This window comes from Triturus cristatus, chromosome 2_1, assembly GCF_964204655.1.
Source record: "Triturus cristatus chromosome 2_1, aTriCri1.1, whole genome shotgun sequence".
Taxonomy (NCBI): Eukaryota; Metazoa; Chordata; class Amphibia; order Caudata; family Salamandridae; genus Triturus; species Triturus cristatus.
In genome coordinates, this window is record NC_140581.1 from 999,295,159 (window position 1) to 999,314,136 (window position 18,978).

The 18,978-nt window shown below is 44.6% G+C and overlaps 1 protein-coding gene across 1 annotated transcript in view; it reads right to left on the reverse strand.

Moving 5' to 3' along the window:
* ADAMTSL1 (ADAMTS like 1) overlaps nucleotides 1-18,978 on the reverse strand; it is a 731,209-nt gene that overhangs the window by 240,864 nt on the left and 471,367 nt on the right. Inside the window, exon 11 of the mRNA XM_085634733.1 lies at nucleotides 3,167-3,371. Coding sequence (XP_085490859.1) covers nucleotides 3,167-3,371 — 205 coding nt within the window. The remainder of the gene's footprint in view (nucleotides 1-3,166; nucleotides 3,372-18,978) is intronic.

Below are 18,978 nucleotides of genomic sequence, written 5' to 3' on the forward strand. Positions count from 1 at the left end.
TAGGTTTGGACGTAAACCTCTATCCTCCTCATCCTTTGCATACTGGATCCGATAAGGACTATTGTATGCTAAAAACTGGTAAGCCATAAATTAAAAATCTACAAACCTTTAAGGTTTTTAACCATATATATTAGTAATTTGATTCTAATATAGTTATACTTGCCCTCTTTCTTCTTCCCTCCACCAGTCCCCATATTTACAGTCCTGATGAGACCCGGTATTTAGAAGTGGGTCGAAACGCCGTCGACAAACGAAATAAGAGACAGCTTTGACTGGATTATTATATATTGTTTACAAACTGTCCTTGTTAATTTTTCCAATAACCTTTTACACTTTTATTATTTTTGTTTATTTTTGTGAGGTTATGGTTTTCTTCACTGGGGTTCACTTTGCACTGCGAATGTAAGAAAGAGAGGAGTTGTGTATATACAATATGTTTTTATATGTGATTTAATGAAAAATTTGTGTTAAATAAAAGACCTCGGCTGAGGCTTGGTAAATTATGAAAGGTCGTGTGTAGGCTTACTGTGTTTATCATTGACTTCATGTTTGTTCTGTGAGAGATTAATTCAAACACAACTATTGATGTTGTATGCGATAGATGATTATCTTCAAATCAGTTCCTTGTGAACATTGTTTTGTAGTACAGTGTACTTACCCGGTTCGCAGGGACATAAGGGTTGCTCTTGTAACTTTGAATATGGTACTCCCAACCGGACAGTCCCGGCCCATTTAAAGCACTGTGCATAAGGACAATAAATCCCCAGTACTAGGAGTGAATACACTGCATTTCCAAAGCATCTGATATTACTAAGTACCTGCAATGCTACACCTTCCAACCCCCACTGCTCACTTGCACGGTTTCTCCTTCATCACCCCCTCCCCAGTGGTCAGAAGGTGCATATACAGAGGCCTGAGAGTGGCCACAGTGAGTGGAATCAGACCAGTAGAGGGCGCCGGCGGGCAGGCGTAGGAATGCCAGATCCATGCCCGATTTTCAGTGCTCCATTTAGGTTCATGACATGCAAATGTTTCTTATGCGCGGATCATCAATAGCTGTAATGGGCCTTCTGAGCCTCCGTCCATCTCCCCAACACAGAGGAAGAGGAGGGCAGAGAAGGGCTGAAGCAGAAGAGACCCAGCGATAATCAACCTGCCTTTGTGCCTTCTTCTTGCACCCCTTGGAGGATGTCCATTATGGGTGCTGGGACAGTATAGTCTTTGTAAAAAATATCATTTCCAATTCGTTCAAAAATGTACACAATTTGTATATCTATGAACAAACTATATAACATGCTGTCACCAATGTGAACAATATGCTGTAAAATCATATAATCGAGCAAGAAAGTTATTGCCTTTCCTCTGTCTTTCTCTTTGACTGTATCTCCCTGACTCTCTTTAGATTCTGCAATGTTTCTAAATACTGTACATGTTATCAGGGTTTTTCTAAACTACAGTCGCCAGTAATGTTTGCAATGTCTCGTTTTTGTCCCATTGGTATAAACATCCCAACAGATTTTTGAACAAGCAAAAGCCCAGGCAAGTTGAGCTAAACATATTCTTCAGCACCGCCTGTCACTGCAATAGAGACTCAAGTATAATGGGATAGGAAGACATGAACCAGATTCCTGGGAAAGGGAGACAACGTGACTTACAAACACACCGGGAGAAGGAGACTTGGATAAAGACTCCCAGACACGGAGACACAAACTGTAGGACAGGAGCTAAGAATACTTAGGCAGAGATACACCACTCAGCAACATAACCCAGCAATACCTCAGCAGAAAAAGGACATTGGGCCAGATGTCTGACCGTTTTTAGCAGTCGCAAACAGAAAATCGGTCCATTTGCGACCGCTTAAAAGGGATGTACAATCTACAAACCCTATTTTCTGAGTCGGTAACCTATTATTGATTCGCAAAATAGGGTTAGCGAGTCGCTATTAGGAAGGGGAGTGCCAAGGGCATCCCTTCCTAATAGCGAGTCGCAGGGGGATGTATGATTGTTTTGCGACCGCAAATGCGGTCGCAAAACAAATGCAGTTAATATTAATTTCAAATTGGTTGTAAGCCAGTCACAAATGGGAAGGGGTCCCCGGGGGACTCCCTCCTCTTTGTGTTTGGCAGGAAAAATATTTTTGACGAGCAGGCAGTGGTCCCACGGGCCACTGCCTGCCCTTAAAAAACAAGCATTTGCAATACAATCGGCCTCGCCTTTGGGACCTTATATGTGTTTAGTTATTCAGCACATTAGCCTGGTTGCTGAAACATCTACTGTTCTTTAACATGGAGGGTAAGTAAGCACCAAACTGCTTGACACGCCAAGGTATGGGAACTCATGGAGAGAAATATTGCCTTTCAGGGAGAAATGGTATAGTCCAAAGCTCTGTTTTTAATATAAAATCAGGGTCTTCAGTGGTCATATCACTGAAAACACAAGATTTGAAAAAAATATTATTGTCTACGGGTGCTCGTGGAAGAAAATTTCTTTGGACTAGAATCTAGGGAATGCTAAAGTGATTCTGGCATTTTACTGATCTCTGACCTAATAATGAAAAGAAAACTTTCTTTATTTTCCTTTTAAACCTATCCTGCTTTCCTTTAAGGAAACAGGAGCATTTGAAAAAAAAACATTGCTTTATTTAACAAGCATTTGCAATGCAATAGGTCTCGCATTTACGAGAGTTTGAGCTATTGGCATTGTAAATGATAATCTCTTTTATTTATGTGTTGTTTTTAAGACAGATAAATAAGAGGCATTGTCATTTACAATACCAATAGCTTAAACTCCTGCAAATGCAAGATCTATTGCATTGCAAATGCGTTTGGCACCCGTGCAAATTTTTTTTTTTAAAGTGTTAGGAGAGAGCGTGTCCTGCCTGTAACAACAGGCAGGACAAAGCTATTTGAGAAAATAGTGCTCGAAGGCTGTAATTAAAGCCTACCGAGTTACAACACACATAATAGTGGGTGTCGCCATGGGAGGTTACAAAATGAGACAAAATGGTACTAAGGAGGGACTACTAAGCCTATTGACCAATGAACAGCCACAGTTTACAGTGGACAATGACACAAGCCAATGAAAAATATGGGCAGAGAGTGGGCAGAGCTTCAAGTCCCTACCTGAATACAGCATGCCTAAGATATTATAACATAATATTACTTACCGGGGACCATTCCTGGGCCAGCCACTTGGGGCAGTCAAAGATATTGCAAGGCTGCACAACGGGCATCTTTGCGGTGTACATGCACTTCCACTCTTCCACCGTGCTGGCTTGACCCTGGATGTCCTCCTCCACACAGGAAATAGTGCGACTCTGAATGCCACCGCCGCAGGAAGAGGAGCAAGCTGTCCACGGAGTGCTTTCCCATCTGGGGAAGAAAAAACATGACCCCCCCTTTTAATCACCGATCAAGAAGACTTTGGATTATGGCATTATAGTGGCAAGAAATAATCCAAGAAATAAAGTAAAAGAAAAAGAAAACAGCTGAAAAGGGGAATGAAAGTAAATGTTGCAGAGTGCAAAGGAGGGGTAATTGGCTTAGAGTCTAAAGCAAAAAAAAGAGGCTAGACTGGCCTCGCTGGAATTGGTCTGCGCATTATGCTGTTAATTTGTCATTTGTCTCTATTAAATGGTTATTGGTTCTAAAATCCCTCAAGTTTTGTGAAAAATATCATTTCTTTGCCTTGGCTGCCGTTCAAATAAAATGAAACGTGAAAGCATGCTAGGAACCTCTATTTTCTCACAAAGTTAGTATTATGAACGCCTTTAATTTGCTCGCGTGCCATACTGTCAGGAGTGAGACTGGAGCAGGGAGGAGTTGCTTAGTGAGTGAATTAAATGACGTGGATTAATGTACTCACTCCATGGGTATCACTTGCAGGTTGCTAGGCGTAACAGTTGCTGACACTATGTCGTTTCTAGCTGCCCCTGTCTGCTCTACACCCATTTAATTAAGGGACGATTGACTTTTTAAAAGGAATTCCTAGTGTCAATAGCTGGTTGTTTGTGTCTGTTGTTAATCGTGTATTACAACACAGGCAGCAGGAAAGTAACTTTACTCACAAGGATGTGGCCTAACGGCTAGAGAGGCGACCTCGAAGCTGAGGACCGGGTTCGAGTCTCAGCATGGACGCTCAACATCCTGTGTTTCTGGACAAATCACTTAATCTCCCTGTGCCTAACAAGATTATTGTGTCCGTCTTTAATGCAACTGGTGACCATGTAAAGCGATCTGATACCTTCGGGTGGAGTCTGCGCTACATAAAACGCCACAAAAAAAAATGGACTAAAAACGGCAGCATCTGTCTGTTCGTCCTTCCTTCAGACACACACGCCAGAGACAACTGAAGCAGCACCAGTGCGAACTTAACTCACACACCAGATACAGCAGTAGCTTGTATGTGTAGTGATGACGGTCCACGCAGGAAGGATGTAATTCAAGAAGTCTTTATTGTAGATAACATGTAGGTAAGATCTTTCAAGGAGCCCCACCAGGAGCAGCCTGTCTCCTGCTCAGCCCATGCTCAACTGTCACTCCACAGCACCACAGCTCCCAACATTCCGAGGCGCATCATCAATCACCAACATTCTAAGCAACACAGCACAAACACACTGGCTGAGCAGGAAGTGTACATTGGATAACATTAACAATATGCTGGAATATAAAAGTGTCCAGGATAGAAGGAGTAAACTACATAACTAAACAGATCCAGGATACTACATAGTGAGCACATCTCTGTCTCCACAAGTGGCTCCTGTGCCAATATGGTGAAATATTCCTTTGAATAAACCGGAATTAGTGTACTAAACCTTACACCATTGTGGCACAATAATTGAAGTACACTTTTGCAGGAGCAGAAAATCCCAAATTCCTATGATAGCAAAACAGTTCCTCTACCCTAAGCCAGAGGCTTCGAAGGTTGTGGGAAGTTCCATTCTGTGATGCCATAGGGCCAAATGGGTGGAGCACTCGCCATCTTAAAGGCTGTCTGTGTCATGATTTAGAAGCCACCACTGCTTAGGGTCAGACGGGCATACAAGTGATTTGGGGTGTATGCCTACCCAGGAGCGACAGAAGCACAAACCCTGGACTGACGGTTAATCAGCAGGGCTTAACCTTTGTAAAAATGTTGCTAACGGTTGTCCTATTTTCCATGCATCCTCAAAAAATGTAAAGCATTTCCAAACTGTCCAGCCCCGTCTGATAAAACAGCTTTTTAGGTCGAGCCTAGAGTCAGCGCGCATGCGCTGCTTTGCGGGTCATCCTGTAGTGCTTATATGACTTCAAGGACGTCCCATCTTTTCAATTGGCTCTTGTTAGTGCCCTTCAATAAATGCTGGATTTTCATTGGTGGACATGCTTAATTAATCCCGACTTTTGGTCTTTCGGACCCCCCAGGAGACTGCCCCTGTTACTGTCCCCATACTTTTTGGTTTACATATGGCGTTCTCGACACACTTTTGTTTTTCTTTAGACCGGCCCATCCGAATCAGTTGTGTCCTGCCACTGTCTCCCGTCAAGCTCCGCTGTTGGCAGCCGTTCTCAGCACAGCACTACCTCTCGGCTGTCGGGGCAGCAACCTTCATGGGTGTTTTTTGCCCGCCTGCCACTCGTGAGTGGCTGCTCTGTGGTGGCTGCATGTGAGAAAAGCGCTCAGTGAGCGGGACACTTGGAGGTAGGGATGCCAAGATGGTTTGGAAAGAAACACAGTTTCCCATAAGCGTGGACGACTCATTACTTGCCTTAAAACTGTCCGGGTCTGTTTTTGAATTGACCATTCGTTGGTTTATTTAGATCCTGTTTGCTGCGTGTGATGTCAGAAAGGAATATGGCCGTGGGCACATTGCACGTTCTGTTTATGACCTCATGGAGGAGTTTGGGTGCAATGGGGTTGGCCTCACAGCTTTAACTGGCCTCATATTTAACTCTTGAGAGTTAACTCTAACTCGTTATCACACATGCCAATAAGGAAGTCTAGGCAGCAGGAAGGGAATAGACTACATGGAAAGTGATCAGCCCCCTCACAAATGTATGTATGCATGTATAAATATTTGCAGAGGGCGAGACTAGCTTGGAAAGGGTGTGGTTAAAGTAGCTGGTGCGGTTTCAGGACTAGCTTGGACACCTGGGCGCCCTAGGCAGCAGTTGGCAGCCATTCCTTACTGTATGTGCCTGGGTTTGTTTGAGAGGAATGTCACCCACATAGCAAGCTTCTTCCAGAGCTTTGCACATGCACAGCAGTGTGGAACTGCTAGTTGAACTGACCTGGTTTCTTCATCTCTCAGTTGTCACAGTGCTGTTGACTGGCCTGCCTTTCCATCAGCTGCATGGTGTAAAACTTCTGCTTGCCAGCCTGAATAAAAGTCACAGTGTGGTCCCGGAGAGCCGTGGGGTGGGTGAGGGGGTGGGAGAGAGGGGCTCTTTCTTGTGGAGTGGAGTCCAAAAGTCCCAAAAGGGCAACCACTAAATCTCTCTCTCTTTTCCTTATCTCCTTATTCTCAGGGCTGCTATTTCTGACCTTCAACCATTTTACTTACTTTCCTGCCTCTATTCTTTTAATGCTGTGGACAGACATGCAGCAGCGAAACGGTCGAGCCACCAAAAAAATAAGATGCTTATAGATGTGCAGACATATGTGGAGAAGAGCAAAGAGTTACCATGCGAAATTTAAACGGTATACACAGCCCCTAATTACTTGTGTTGTTGTGCTCAGTTAAGATGAAGTTAGTGTAATTAAATACCACCTGGCCAATGGGTGCTGAAAATAGACAGTAAAGAATACTGCATCACTTTCTAAATAACAGTGCAGCCTCCAGTAAAGTTTCCTGGAGTTTACCGAGGGCTGCGGCAGCTGGGGCTAAGCTAGAACAGTGAGGGTGTTAATTTACAGTGGTAGAGTTAGGCCTTTTGCTTGATGGTTTAAGCATACTGAAGGCCAGAAGGAGGCCTACCACAAGAGCATACCACAGCATGAAAGCACATGGAAAGGGAAAGCTGTTAAAGAAGTAATAAGTATCGTTCATATTTCAAATGTTAGTCTCGCAGACCCATCATCACCTCGACCACACCCAGGGTCCCTTCTCAAGGTCTCTGCATCACCATTGTTTTTTGAAGGGATGAATATTTTTATTTTATTTTGGAACCCTGCTCTGGTATCGGAACTAGACGTCTTCTTATGCAGCTTGTTATTGCTAATAATAACTTGTTTATTTAGCACTGTATATCCCACAGCTCAACATCTCTCCACTACACCTATGCACCAATGCAGCAACACTATCTCAATATCACTCAGCACCACCTCAGTATCACTCAGAATCACCACAGCACCATCTCAGCATCAGCACAGCACCATCTCAGGATCAGCACAGCGCCACCTCCTCATCAGTTCACCACCACCAGTGTACCACCAACTCAGCATCACTGCAACACCAGCTCGGCATCAGCACAGCACCAGCACAGAATCAGCGCAGCCCCACCTCAGCATCAGCGCAGCCTCACCTCAGCTGGTATCGGAACTAGACGTCTTCTTATGCAGCTTCTTTTTGCTAATAATAACCTGTGTTTTATTTAGCACTCTATGTCCCACAACTCAACATTTCTCTCCACTTCACCTAAGCACCAATGTAGCACCATCAGTGCAATATCACTCAGCACCACCTTAGTATCACTCAGCATCACCACAACACCATCTCAGCATCAGCACAGCAACACCTATGTATCAGCACAGCATCATCTCAGCATCAGCACAGCATCACCACCTCATCAGTACACCACCACCAGTGTACCACCAACTCAGCATCACTGCAGCACCATCTCAGCATCAGCGCAGCAGCAGTGCAGCACTAGCGCAGACCTACCTCAGCACCAGCGCAGCCTCACCTCAGCACCAGGACAGCCCCACCACAAACCAAATTCAGCAGCAATTCAGCACCAACGTAGCATCAGCAGAGCACCACATCAGCATCACCTCAACACAGCACCAACACAGCATCACTCAGCACCACCTAAGCACTAGCGCAGCACCACAACCTCATTATCACTCATCACCACCTCAGTAATACTCAGCATCACCAGAGCACCACCTCAACATCAGCACAACACCATCTCAGCATCAGCACCACCTCCTCATCAGTGCAACACCACCAGTGCAGCACCACCTCAGCACCAGTGCAGCCCCACCTCAGCAGCAATTCAGCACCAACACAGCACCACTTCAGCAACAGCGCAGCACCACATCAGCATCACCTCAGCACCAACTCAGCATCACTCAGAACCACCTGAGCACCAGCACCTCAGTATCAGTCAGCATCACCACAACACCACCTCGGCATCAGAACAACTCAATCTCAGCATCAGCACCACCTCAGCACCAGTGCAGCACCGATTCAGCACCAGAGCAGCACCACCACCTCAACAGTGCAGCCCCACCTCAGCAGCAATTCTGCACCACTTCAAGATCAGCATTGCCTCATATCAGCACCAACTCAGCATCACTCAGAACCACCTGAGCACCAGCACCTCAGTATCAGTCAGCATCACCACAACACCACCTCGGCATCAGAACAACTCAATCTCAGCATCAGCACCACCTCCTCATCAGTGCACCACCACCAATGCAGCACCACCTCAGCACCAGTGCAGCACCGATTCAACACCAGAGCAGCACCACCACCTCAACAGTGCAGCCCCACCTCAGCAGCAATTCTGCACCACTTCAAGATCAGCATTGCCTCATATCAGCACCAACCCAGCATCACTCAGCACCACTTAAACACCAGCTAAGCACCACCTGACCATCAATGTAGCACCACCAACTAAACATAACTCAGCACCACCTCAGCATCACTCTGTATCACCTCTGCACCAGCACACCACCACCTCAGCACCACCTAAGCCTCACTCAGCACCACATAACTATCATTCAGCATCATCTGAGCATTACCTCCACACCATCACACCACCACACCACCTCAGCATCACCTCAATATGCCCTCAGAATCTGGCATCTGCTGATTCTCCCCTAATATCTGTCCTCTGCTTATGTTGTAATGCAGATGCTATTTCCCAACATCATTTTTTTTTATACGGTTGTTCAGTTGTACATAACGTCTTCTTAGTTATATATAAGGTAACAAAACTGCTTAGGAAACTATTCTATTGTAACTTTTCAACATACTACACCACAGACACAATGCTGTACATCATAGCTTAAAGACATTAGCAAAGCCAATAGCTCTGTCTAAACACTAATAAGGTGACAAAGGCGAGACCTATTGGCTATGCCAATGCTTGTTATTCCTGTCGTAGTCCTTATTTTCCGAGCACCGATACAAGCGTTTTCATTCGGAAGGTGGGATAAATAATCACTTCATCACTGGTCCAGGGGCGCCAGCGCCATATACGTATTACAGGGGTCGGCACAACTTGTGTTCAACCTTGAAAATCGCTTCCAAGAGCTTTTTTGTTTATAAGTGGAGTTGGGTCTGCTCTAGAAACATTGGAGGGACGGTACCGGACTCCTGCTTGCACTTTCTGCAGCTATCCGTCACTGTCAGGCTCAAGCAGGCCCTTCTGACAGGAATCTAATAACTCGAGCGTATTATTTTACCCTGCCGAGCTTGTGTCCCGAGGCTTCTGAACATGTAAACACGCCTGCTCACTGCTGGCCTCTCCAGTGCTGCTGCGTAGCGGTGCGCCTGGAATACGGCTAGCGTTGAGGCCCCAACGCCTGCTTACATGGAAGCCACGTTGCTTCCAACTTCAGTACTAGCTTCAGTTGCAAGCCGTGACCACCAAGTGACCAAGAGTACCTGTTGGGTCTGCTGCTCAAGCCTGCATCGTCCTGGACTCGCTAGAGTGAGCGCATATGGTCACGGTCAGGCTGGGTAGCAGCCGCTGGTCTCAGCCTTACAGGCTCTGCAGATCCAGAGCCCGGTTGAAGAGCCTGGTACAGCAGGTACAGGGAGCACTACGGGGCATTACATTTGGTCCTACGGCCTGTGCACTAGGATCCCCAGGACACAAACAATGGTGAGAGTCGGTGGTCACAGAGGCATCTGCATGTGGCCAGTGGCGTAACAAAACTTGAGGGGGCCGCCCTGCAAAGTGCACGGAGGGGCCCCTCCCCCACACCCCGGGCCCAGTCAGGAGCTCTTAGGCCCGCCCATGGACAGTGCACCGAGGGGGTCCCCTGGAACGGAGGGGGATGCAGAGGCTATTGTTACGCCACTGCATGTGCCGGATAACACCTCAGCCTCAGAATGCAACTGTGGGATATAGTTCGATCATGTGGTGGTGCAGCACACCTCAACTCTCAGACATGATGCGTCACAGAGGATGACTAATTGCATTCTTGAGGCGCTTCACACATTAATCCGGTGTTCCACCCCGCCACCCACTCTGAGGCTAGGGAGGGGTTTGATGATCACCTCAAGGCCCAGAGCGATCTACTGGCTCACATACCAATGGACAGGGGTGCAGGGCTCACCATGGGTTATGGAAGTCCCACTCCTCCACGAGACCCCACAGTAGTCACCGGTAAACTTTTAATCCACTGCCTTTTCGGCAGCTCCTCCAGCAGGGCTCCATCGAGGCTCTCATCTGGGACACCCATCCAAGGACACCTCCAACGCCCCTCTCACTTACAACAGACAAACTCTGCATCCAGCGCGGGACCTGAGTTTCTCCAGAAGCGGGTTGCAGACTTTTTAGGTTGTGTCCCTATACCTGACACCAGGGGCTGGCTGTCAGGGATAACAGCCCTTATCCTCAGGGAGTTCTCAACCACCCCGCAGAGTGTTGCCTCAGTCCTAGAACACTGATTGCATTTGACATCACTTCTCTTATCCTCATTTCCCAGACAGGGATTTTCTATTCTCCAACTGAACCTTACAACTAGCTCAGGTCTGATCCGCCACTTTATGTACCCACACTTGATCGAACCAGACATGCTTTTCAACTTTTGGTCATGGCAGGCAGATGGGGTGATACTGGGAGACATCTACTTCCAGACACACAACTTGAGGGCCAAAGTAGTGGACATCCTTTGCACCTATTAACGTTTTGGGATTACACCTTAGGGGGAACAAAAGGGGAAGACCTGGCAGAGGGTTGGCCTTCCATGCTTAAAAACCTACGTCTCTGACTCCCCACAAACACTTCTCTTACCTAATGGGGATGGATGTCTTTACGGAAAGGCTAAAGGCAGGACATGGCCCCGGCCTACTGCTGCGTTTCGCAATAGTCAACCTACCCCATCTCTCCTGCACAAAAGCTACAGGAGTACAAGCAATGCACTATGATTGCCTGGCATCTCCACTTCCATTTCGAACAACCCTCCTTTAGTGGCATTCCAACACGGATTCTACTGGGCTCAGTGAACAGAACGTCTGGCTTACACTCCCACATGGTAGTTTTAAATACAAACGCCATATACATCCTAAAGGGCACATTTATCAAATATTCACGCAACACAATGCGGCAAGCTACCCTGCTGCGCAATGTGAAAGGGAGAGGGCAGGAATGTGCCAAATGTAAAATTATACAGTGCATTCCTGTTCTCTGCCTACACTAGTGCATACACTGCTGCCAGGACCAGACTGGGAACAGCAACCAGCACTGGCAGAATGCTGCTCGACCGACCCCAGGAGGGGGGGAGGCTAGTGAGAAGCACCACTCTCTCTTTTGTTACAGGGGGCCGATATTGCAGCACTAAAACTGCCCCCCACGGGTACAAAACAAGCTCACCCCTCCGGCCCACCAGGGAAACGCCCAGTGCCTGCTACGGCCAGTCCAGCCGACTGCAGCCTAGCACCAATGCAGGCACCCTTGTACCATGGTGCAAGGGTTCCTGTGTAGTTGGCAGGATTGTTCGTGTGCAGGGAGGAAGCAATGACTTCTGTGTTTCTCACTCTTTCACCTTTCTCTTCCTCCTTGGACCCTGGCGAATCCTGCTACCACAGTATGGCATAGAGTATGGTGCAAATGGCCAATCACAGCTTGAATATTTGTCAACACCTTCCAACACCAGAAAACGAGGGGACATTGTGAAGTATTGCTGGCTGCACAAATACCAAAATCATAATTGCAATAAGTCTTAGTTGCTACTTTTACATAAGGGATCTTGTGGCTACAAATTTGCAGTAGTGAGTCTTACTTGATTGACAGTCTAATAATTACAGTATGCAAACAGCAGAAGCATTTTGCATGATTAAAAGATTCTCATTTTGAAGAGGACCTTCCAGCAAACAGATATTACATTCTGCACCTCTAGGACACACAGGAAAAGTATCATGATACATGATATGACCACCTGCTTGCACTCGGGGCTAAAAGGGGAGTCGTGCAAGTGTGTGAAGGGCTGTCTGTTGAATTTGCACAAAATTTTGAGCCGCATGTAATGTAAAAAAGACACATAGCATTTTCACTATCCATTATATTAGCATAAAGGCAAGACTCAGATAAAAAAAGATGTCATTTATGTGCCATTTTAAAGGGAAACTTCCCAACAAGCAGTGGCGGCTCCTCCGCTATGGCGTAGGAGTGTCGCCCACTGCTTTTAAGCAGTGCGAAGCAGAAGCATAAAACAGTAATAACTTTAAGTTATTACCATTTTATGCTTCGTGCTCCTTGACAGGCGGGCGGGTGGGCGGGGCTGCTCTGGTCTCGGAGCAGGGCAGGAGAGGAGTGGATTGCCCACTTCTAAGTGCGCAATGACTGTTTGGTCGAACATCTCGGGCCGCCCAAACCAGTCATGCACACTTTTCCCGTTCTCCATGCAGGCGTCATTACATACTGCATGGAGAACAAGCCCAGGCTCCCATTCCATGGTTGAGCGCCCAACCAGGACGTTCAAAACCAATCACAACGCTGTATTGCAGCATTGTGATTAGTCAGGGGAGCCTGGGTGCCTACCAATCACAATGTTGCATTGATGCATTGTGATTAGCCAGTGGGGCCTGGCTGTGCTACCATCCGAGACAGAGAAGAGGGGGAGCGGGGACGCAGGACCCGGTGCAACGGTAAGTTCATTATTTAAAAAAAAGAATATGCGTGACCCACCCCCGCGCAACCCGCCCTGTCACCCGCGAGCCATTCTGGCTGCTGCTGCCAACAAGCCTCCCTACCTGTCAACTCTAGGTCTTCCTCCTTAACTATGGATCTTCTGTCTGTCAGGCAACAGAGAATGTAGAGAGGATGTAGCCTTACGGCTAGAGCGGTCTACCTCGCACCTGGGGAACCAGGTTCGAGATTCGGTGACGACACCCAACATCCTGTGATTCTGGGCAAATCACTTAATCTCCCCGTGCCTCACAAAAATTGAATGTGTCCTTCTGTAACGAAACTGGTGCTCATGTAAAGCACTCTGATACCCTATTTCTCTGGTCTAGTTTGCGCTATATAAAACTCCTAAAAAAAAATTATAATTAAAAAAAACACAAACCCGTTCCAAAGTGGAAATGCTGGTTTTGAGAATTGACGGAAAGTACAACTACACTTCACTCGTTAGTAGGTAAGACATGATCGAACATTAGAATAACACCGTGTTGCAGGTGTATTGTTATGCCCTTCACTTGGCACTTGTTGTCATCATGAAAATAATCACCATCTCTTACCCCCGCCCTCACCACGTTTTCCAGAGGAGTAATGTGAGTATCCAAGATCATCACGCTCGTGCTGAAGAATACCTGCCCAGACTATCAAGGGGCTATGGAACTGCATAGTAAAAGTGGAAAAGAACCCTAATAGTCATGGAAACTAGCGGTAATTGTGATCAGTAACAAACTGGCCCACTCTGGTGACCATTCCTTCAAGCACACCTTCTCACCTGATCCAGGCCCATACATCAGTTCCATCACCTCTACCCTCAGGTCACCATCCTATCAGTTTTCAACCTCACTTGACGCGTTTGTTTTGTTTTATGAAATTTTAATATTCTTCATTATTGTAAGAAAAATCTAGTTGCTGTCTGGCCTATAGTTGCTCATTTCCACCCTACTCCCACTGTCATACAGCAGTAAAGTGTTAGTCAATCTGTAATTTTTTAGCCCTCTGTTGCTGGAGCAGAGTTTTCTGTTGAAAATCTATTGGGTTTTTAAACTCTGGTTTGTCTATTTGTCAAAATTAAAAATATTAATGTGTAACTGCTAATTATTTGTTTTGTGTAAATGTTCTGATTAACCAATACGAACTAACAAGAGAAAACTACACGTGGGGATGCTAATGTTGCTTAATAATAATGTGCGGGTTTAATTAAATGAATGTTGCTGAGTGCTGTTTATTTTAAAGCACAAACCGCTTTTGAAATGTCGTGTACTAATGCTTTTCTGTGTTGCAAAGGCTAGATAATTACATACACATAAGGGTATTAGTGGGGTTAACACTGTTTAATCACTATGCTGTGGTAACGTTGTTTTTGTCTCTTTTAATTAAGATGGTACGTTTTGGCCTAGTAAAAAATGGCTGCCGTTTAAAGCCTGCATCCGAGTAGTCGAATTGTGATGAGAAGGCCTTGCTGAACATGGTCGAGAGTCATCTGACCACAGTCTTCGCCTGGTTTAAAAATTTTCCGTGAGGACAGCAGCTCTGGGCGAATATCCAAGTGTCCTTGGAGGACAAGGGAGCCACAATGAACTTTGTGATTGTAGCGCTGGTTCCGAGGAAATGTGAATGCAAAAGAAACATTTGTAAAACACGAGTTTCCTTCTTCCGTCTTTTTATTTTTGTGATTTTTCTGAGCGGAGATTTTCCAAATGTAGCGATGCTACATCCTTTCCTTCTCGCTCTGCTCAGCGGTTCAGCGGACGTTTTAAACATTTTATGTTTCTTTATTTTGTAAAATTCATTATAAATATTGTTAGCCTAGAGAGGGTCTAAGGCCACTTCTTCCCAAACCTGCGTTGGTGAGGATCGATGCTGTGAGGACGGCGACTCGGGAGACTTCTACTGAGAGACCTGTCCTGACCCATTCTGACATTTAGCTAGAATAGGTAATTATGAGAATAATGATTTACTTTGATTGATTTTCTTTGACTAATTTTAGAGAAAGTACCATAATTTTAAATACAGTGTTGGTGGTTATTTCTTGTCAATTATTGAGTACTCTATTTTGATTATTGGTGTTTAGATTACTGTTTAGATCATGACTCAGGATAACATCAAACTGATCCGATTGGCCTCAGTGTAGATATAGGGTGTTTAGGAGTTTTCTCTCCACAGGTTCAGCGTTGATAGAGTAATCGAGTATATGTTAGTGAAATGGGCCCAAGTGTATGATGAGTGCATGTGCGTGTATCTGTGAAATTACTCTGTCCGAGGAAGTAGGGAGAATTTGTATGCCCTAATCTACACCAATTTCCAGGTAGCAGAATTTGATGGTTTTTGATGGTTATCTTGATCTGATTAGATTGCTTGTATATTGGCTTTTGATTTATTGATTATTGATTGATGTTGGTATATGTACTAATACTATATGTTGGAGTCGTCGTATTGAGTTATATGTAGTGCTTCTGGAATTTGGGAGCTAGTAGCAGTTCCGTAGTAGGGCAGAGGGAAGTATATACTGCTCTCGGGAAAGACGGGATTGTTGGTCCTGTATGTATGCAGGAAAAACGTGTGACAATTGAAGTTGCGCGTCACATTGTCTGGGTTCGGAATCAGTGACATTGTTGTATGTTACTATTAGAAATATATTTCTGGTATAAAAGGAGTGCGTATGGTAGCGAAGGTTATCTGTGAAACTCTGGTCTTAAGTCCCAGGGATCCGTAAGGTTCACCGTTAAAGCTTATCGCGGGAGAAGTAATAGGTATTCTCTGAGCTTGTTTGAAGGACTGGGCAGAGGTAAGCTGCTTGGTTAATGTGTGTTATAATTCTGTAGCGGGACAGATTGTTCGCTGTTCTCGGAAAGGATTCTGTGTGTATGTACTACATTTTCCTTGTATGATTGTGCGTGAATGTAGGAGCATTTAGTTGATTGTAAAACTCTTTGGAGCAGTCCTAGAGGAAACAGTTAATGAATGCATGATAGAAGGGCAGAGTAGAGGGATGTGCTACTGTGTCAACGAGAGTATTAATTCCATACTGGAACAGAAGTGAGTGGAAGACGGGATTCTTGTGAAATAGATTTTCTTTACTATTCTGTGGTTAGCGAAGCAGACAATGGAGATGTTTATATGTTGTAACTAATAGATTTTGTAGAATTTGACACGAAGTCTACTGAGAAGTTTTGTAAAGGAGGGGTAGACGAGTGACAGGAGACAGGAGTAGGAGCGACTGCAGCGACTGCTGACGTCAAACAGACCGCGCTCTGATTGGATAGTGGATCAGAACAGTGTTCGCGCTGGGATTGGTGCGTTGGTGTGAGCCACGCAAGGATTGGAAAGAGTTACTCTATACTCTTGTGACGTAGACGCTCCAGGATTGGTGCGTTAGTGTGAGTCGCGCTGTTATTGGATAAAAAATCGTATTGTACAGTTGTAATACGGAAGGGATTAGAAAGTTTTGGTAAACGTTAAAATGTATTACCAAGAAGAGAAAAAGAAAAAATCTTTATTCGGAAAAATAAAGCGATGGTTTGACAAGGATAAAGATGTTAAAACAAGAGAAGGTGAATTGTTACCTCCAACGAAAATGTGTATAATACACATCTCCTTGCATCATTACATGATGAAGAAGAGGTTGGCAGTGTTATGCAGGTAGCCAACGACCTGGGTGTTTCACAAGACTATACCATAGACAGTGGTTTACGTTCCAATTCTAAATTTATACCTCCACAGACTGGGGAATCTGCCATTGATATCTTCTACAATAAAGTGACCAATGATCTACATGCATTAGAGGATTTACACTATAAAAGGGGAGTCTGTATGCATAAAAACAATCTTAGTGCTGAGGATTATAAACTTTTGCAGACTCTTAAGGATAACAAGAATCTGGTCATCAGAGAAGCTGACAAGGGCGGGAATATTGTCCTAATGAACACCATTGACTACCTTAAGGAGATAGACAGACAGTTGAATGACACGTCCTGTTATAAGAAACTGCTGACGAACCCCACCATCCAAATTGAAAACAATGTGAATTCCAAGTTGTGGGATTGGCATGAATCATGCTTGTTATCTACTAATGAATATAAATTTTTACAAGCACACTATTCGAGATTGCCATGTATTTACATGCTACCCAAAATTCATAAGGGGGGCCCTTTTCCACCAGGGAGGCCCATTATCTCCGGTAATGGTGGACCTACGGAACACATTGCCCAATATGTAGATGGTTTTCTTCAACCGTTTGTAAAAAATCTACCTTCCTACCTGAGGGATAGTGCTGACCTCTTGTGCAAATTAGAGGACTTTTCATGGGACTCGGATAATTTACTGTTTGTTACAATGGACGTAGAAAGTCTATACACCTGTATCCAAATGCAGGATGGGATACGAGCTCTTAAACATTTTTTGTTTAAACGGGGTGCCCAGCACCTTGAGCACACCCACGTTACTTGATATGACAGAACTCATCTTGACACATAATGCCTTTTTGCATAATGATAAGTGGTTTCTTCAGATACAGGGAACTGCCATGGGCTCTAGATTTGCTCCTTCTTACGCTAATCTCTTTATGGGACTGTATGAGGTGGAGCATGTCTGGGGTCCAGGGGCTTGCAGATGGAGCGACAGCATAATTTTTTATGGACGGTACATTGACGACATCGTTATGATCTGGCAGGGAACAGTTGAAAGTCTTAACATGTACTATGAGTATTTGAATAGGAATAATTTCAATGTCAGATTAACTATCCAACATTCTGATGTCAGCATTGAGTTTCTTGATTTAAAACTCTTTATAAGTGATACCAAGATTCACAGCAATATGTACAAGAAAAAAACATCTTGCAATAGCTATCTGCATGCCACGAGTGCTCATCCTCAGTCCACAATCAATGCAATCCCTTATGGTGAAATGGTACGTGCTAGACGAAATTGCAGCATGGACAAAGATTTTACGAACAATATTGTCCAAATCAAAAATAACTTTTCTAAGAGAGGGTATAATTATTCATGTTTGAATAACGCTGAAAAACGAGCTCTAACGTTGAACAGAAAGGAGATGCTATCAACTAGTAACGCTAGAAGACAATGTGCCAAAACACAACCTTCAGAAGTTCTATTTATTACTAAATACAATAACTTTAGTAATCATATCTATAACATCTTAAGAAAAAATTGGAACTTATTGCAAGCTGAAAACCTAGCGGGTAATATAGTATCGAAAAAACCCAAAATAGTATATCGTAGAAATAGAACTTTCAAAGATATACTCAGTCCAAGCTATGTGAAAGATGTACAAGACACTCATCTGACGTGGTTACCAGCAAAACCTTTAGGCTTCTACACATGCAATAGCTGCTCTATATGCAAATTTGGTCTGAATAAACAAAAGAATTTTAAGAGTAGACAATCAAGGGAATTTTCTATCAATTGCTTTATCAACTGCAATACTACTTTTACAGTATACATGATTACCTGCTCCTGCGATAGGGCTTATGTTGGTAGCAGTATCCGTAGTCTGAAACTGCGAATTCAGGAACACGTACGAGCAATAAGAAACTGTGATTCTAAATATCCCATTGCTGTACACATAAATCATGAGCATCCGAATGACAAGACGTTTACATTTTGTGGCATTGATCATGTAAGAATGCCTGAGAGAGGTGGGAATAGAGAACTGTTACTCAGACAGCGGGAGGCATCTTGGATTTGCCGTCTCAGGTCCAATAAGTTTGGTCTTAATGTTCATGATGAATTACACCATTTCCTTTAATACAGTTATACCAACAATATGCTGTTGATTTTGAATCTTGACAAATTAATGTGGATTTCATTACACCTTGCTAGACCGTGTGTGGTCCCTTTGAATGATTGTATATATTGCAATGAATATTTGGTTTACTTTTCCTATTATCATACTGACATATCA